The sequence below is a fragment of the Labeo rohita genome, chromosome 16 (genome assembly GCF_022985175.1).
Source record: "Labeo rohita strain BAU-BD-2019 chromosome 16, IGBB_LRoh.1.0, whole genome shotgun sequence".
NCBI lineage: Eukaryota > Metazoa > Chordata > Actinopteri > Cypriniformes > Cyprinidae > Labeo > Labeo rohita.
Window position 1 is genome coordinate 21041012 of NC_066884.1, and position 4854 is coordinate 21045865.

General features: G+C 39.2%; 1 protein-coding gene across 1 annotated transcript; it reads left to right on the forward strand.

The window, feature by feature from the left end:
- Positions 1-2711: 2711 nt before the first annotated feature.
- Positions 2712-3782, forward strand: LOC127178035 (serine/threonine-protein kinase pim-2-like). Its single transcript, XM_051130659.1, has 4 exons — positions 2712-2970; positions 3056-3232; positions 3363-3451; positions 3668-3782. Exons 1-3 carry the CDS (start codon positions 2712-2714, stop codon positions 3407-3409), a joined length of 483 nt encoding a protein of 160 aa, XP_050986616.1. The 3' UTR covers positions 3410-3451; positions 3668-3782.
- Positions 3783-4854: the final 1072 nt, after the last annotated feature.

The following is a 4854-nucleotide window of genomic DNA, read 5'->3' on the forward strand; positions in this document are numbered from 1 at the left end:
TGAGAGCATGAGCCAACTTCTGGACTAGCAGCGGCTAAGCTGGCTCAGCAATACCTGAACGCACATCGCGGAGGTCTACGCACTCAACCATCTAAAGGCACTGTTCGCACTCACGTTGGGGCTGAGAGGGGTCATGCTGAACTGCCAGAGCATGCACAAAGCCCAAAGTCAACAGGTGGAAAAGACTTGCTATGCTTTTACTGTCAGCAGCCGGGGCACAAAGCAGCAGTGTGTCCTGTTCGTAAAGCTAAGCTGACAGGGTACTGTTATGTTCCAAGAGAGGGGGACTTGGAACTAGGCTCTGTGTGGGAGAGCCTCACTACATGTAATGTTACTGTTAATGGACATTCTCTTCAGGCATTGTTGGACACTGGTTGCTCTATGTCAATGTTGAAATCGTGTTATGTGACAAATGTTGACTATCTGAATACTGCCTCTGTTCAATGTGTACATGGGGATGTGAAGTGGTACCCCAGAGCTGAGGTACTGGTAGAAGTACAAGATTAAATGTACCTACTGAATGTTGCTATAGTTGACAGTCTGCCTACAGACATGATTCTCAGACAAGACTTACCAGTGTTAAATGACTTGTTAACCAAGTCAGCGAGAGTGTTACTGTGGTACCAAGAGCAAATCCCTCAACTAATTTTTTTTGTATATTGTGGATATGGTGTGTGGTTGTAAATATAGTTTTTCATCTTTATTTTCTTATTTGTTGTTTCTTTGGTACTTTGTATAGTTTTGTGCACACCTGTATATATTCTTCACTGTGGACTGTCTGGATTATTGGCACTGTAAATAAACTACACCCTGCACGGAAGTGCTTTGCGGGTAAGCCATCATTTTTTTTTTGTGTTTTCACAGACTCACGTTCCCTTTTCCTCTCCCCCTGAAGCAAGTCGTGGCACTCACTTCATCACAACTGTCCTGTCCAGTTTGTTTGTCGGATAAAAAAAATGGCAGATTCAGCATTATGATTGTTAGATCGCCAGATCGATCAGTCAGGATCGGAAAAGGTCCTCGAGCCAGGATTCAAAGTCAGGATGCCCGTAGCGCTTATTCATGATTATACCTTTCCCAGTGCAATTAAAACCAGAAACGATTGGTCATTTTGGTAACGCTTTATTTTAAGGTGTCCATAATACAGAGTAATTATCTAATTAGTAGCTAGTAATAGCCGTTGTACTTACATGAAAGAAAATGTACTTACAATGTAACTAAGTTACGGAACAGCCTGTAATTACAATTTGTAATTATGTAGATGTAATAGGCAGCTACTGTTATACATACGTAACAGGCCAAGTCTCTTACACAGCTACTTGTACACTTAAGTACAATCTTGATACACTTTATTTTAAGTAGCTTATGCCTACTATAAAAAAATATATATAAAATAGGCTGTCAGAACCGAATATGGTAAAACAACTTTTAAATATGCCGCCTGGCCTAAGCACTTTCTGCTGTCTGTATTTTCTTACGCATGCATGTTTCTTTATCGCTTTAATGTGTGGAAAACTTTAAGCAGCCCTGCCTGCACGGCTTTATTTATATAACATTACCGCAGTGCAGGGCAGCTGCTGGCGAAATGGGTGCCCAACAAGCAGAATTGTACTTTTGTGCCCCCTCCCTCAAATATTAAGACAATACGGGGTGAAACTAGAACTTTTAAAAAATTATAAAAGTATCCCAAACAGCACACATACATCTGCAAGATGTCTGTTAAAGATCACTTGATCTGGAAAGCATCTGTTGTGTACAAATATCTGACAGACATTTGTAAGGTGTCACTTTTACATACATTCTAAAGCATAAACATCTTAAAGATATCTAACAGACGTCCATTTGACATCTGATAGGAAAGGTCCAATAGACTTATTGCAGATTAGCAAACACTCTAAAAATATGTCTTGCTGATGTAAATTCAAATGTCAAATAGACATCTCCGAGATGTATGTGTGCTATCAGGGAAAGAAATAAATTGTAATTAAATTGTATTATTTATAAATTACAGTTGTAGCTCTAGAGAATTACCTATGGCTATGATTCTATTAATGCAGCTGTCTGATTGATTTTATTGTCTCAAGCATTCAGGGTTATTATGTCCACGTTTTTGTTGAAGAAATCATAGAGGCTGTAGCATTTCTACTGCAAGATTAAGTGAATATTTTAATTAAATGTTTGATCAATATTAAACAAGGATTTGATCATCCTGTAAGTGTGACAACAACAATTATTAGGCCTTTGGTGCCCTTTGCAGGCATTTGTAATAATATGTAATGTACATAAAATGTTTATTTTGTATTAGCCCACATTATGTATTTTTAATATATTTTATTTAATGAAACAATATTATTATTATTATTAATTAACCAATCATTATTGCCTCATTGTTTTTATATAGACTAATGCATTTTAAGCCATGGAAACTAGGCTGGTAAGGCAGACGCATTTGTGGTGGTAAAATTTTACTTATGGTAAAAATGTTCATTATGATCATTTGCAGTCAGCTGCAAACACAGGGTGAGGTGATGAGGTAAGGGCAGGGCGGTGCGGGCACGAATACGGGAATGGGAATTAAACATTTAAGGCAGCAACTTTTTTATTTATTTATTTATTTTTATTTTTTTATCAGTGAAATATGTTCAAATGTCCTCAGAAGTCCTCAGATCATAAAACTTCTGGACTGGGAGGACAATGGAGACCACTACATCATGGTCATGGAGCGGCCCATGCCCTGCACAAACTTGAAAAGTTTTGTAAAGCTCCACGGAGAGCGTCTCGATGACATGACAGCACAGAAGGTCATGCGGCAGGTCATTGAAGCTGCTAACATTTGCATCACGTGTGGTGTCTTTCATCGGGACATCAAGATGGAGAACCTACTGGTGAACCAGCACACCATGGAGGTGAAATTGATTGACTTTGGGTGTGGTGCGCAAATGAAGAAATTTAGCTACGAAGTCTTCAGTGGTATGTGTTATGAAGTGCTTTGTCAACTGTCTGACAGAATTGCATCCTGTATAGTCAACATGATGTGGAAATGTATTTCCTCCAGGCACAAAAGTGTACTGTCCACCAGAGGTCACTGTGAACAGCAGATACCACGCAAAGCCGACAACAGTGTGGTCGCTAGGGATCCTCTTGTTCATGATGGCGTGCGGATATTATCCCACAGACTACGACCTGGATCTGATCAGTAAGAGGAGATGGACCAGACCTGGCCTGTCACAAGGTAAGATCTTCATCAAAGAAGAACGAAGGACAATCTGTATTCTAAATCACACAAAGAAAGACCTACAGCTTAAAAGAGAGCAGGTGTGAAGAATAAGCTCATAAATCAAATGTCTCGTTTGTTTGCACAGAATGCTGCCAGATGATTTCTTCTTGTCTGCAGTCTGATCCACAGTAGAGGATCGATCTTGAGAAGATGCATCTCCATGACTGGTTAAAGGTACTAAGTCTAAAATGAGCTAAACTTTTTTTGTTTGGTTTGATCATTATTATTATAGCATAAATGTATTATTATAGTGATGTGGCCATTTTAAAAATAAAATTCAGTACACTTTTCTGTATCTTTGTAACAGTATTAAGATTCATTGTTATTTATAATGTTGTAATACTTATAATCTAATTGTAATTACCTCTTGTTATATTACCTTACATACAGTGAAGAGAACATTACACGTGACCAGATAAACTCGCAGTACTGCTGACAACTGTTGCTTAAAGTACCGCCCAGCAGTCATTTGGCACGCGTTCTGCACTTCAGAGGAAGACAGAAGAGACAGAGGTGCAGACTTTAGAGTGCTGCTGCAAGGTCTTCAGTTCGTGATGAAAGCGTTATCAAAATATTGCGGTAAGCCTTTTGAACATTCCTGAATTTTCTACCTTTCTAGCTACTAATTATCCTTTGTGTACAGTACCTTGTTAAGAGGAATGGTGTGAATTATGGTTTAGGTTCACTCTTAAATGAGTCAGTGTTAACCGTTTCTGCGACAGATTTAGCATCACTATGCTGAAAATACGTTTTAATTTTTTCTATTATTACACCGTTAGCTGCCGTTCGCGTTTGACTAATGTTAGTTTACGTTGTTTCGCGTTGTGGCTTTACAGTACTGAGTTGGCTATTATCGCTACCCCTAAATTCGTAATTATGCAAAAGTGTGGAATAAGAGGCAGCAGTCCTTAGTCTCCTTTGACAGGATATTGTGTATCAGTAATCCTCAAATACTCTCCAACTGAGAAGAGTGTACTCGAGTGATTAAAGATAATGAATCTGGAGATGTCAAATTGTCAACAGTCCACACCTGCGCACAATCGCGGACCGGCGGGAGGGTTGGGTCCCCCTCGGTAGAAATAGCGGACCGGGCCACATAGACCAGACCGCAAGGGCACTTGCGTCAGATCTCAAAGGGGCAGGGGCCCGCCTTTTATAAGCTTTCTTTCCACATGAGTCATAAGAATCAAAACTGTCTCCACAAGGTAAAAAATGACTGCCATTTCAAGCCTTGTGGCGATTTGTTCCTAAGGTAGACACGCATGCACATGTGTGTTTGTATATCCTCGTAGGGACTTTCCATTGACTTGTGTTGTTTTTATATTGATCTAAAGATATTTTCAATCTTTATCCCTACCCTTGAGCTTAATACTCACAGAAACCTTTTTGCATATTTAGATATTATTATAAATCGGTTTCATATGGAGTGTTGGCTAATGTCTGGGATATTTTCTCCCACAGTGTAAACCAGTACACACACACGTTTGCTTAATGGGAGCATTTCATAGGCTGCTACTGGAGAAAGAATATAACACTATACAGATCATAATCACATCACAGTCCCGTTGTGCTTTTTA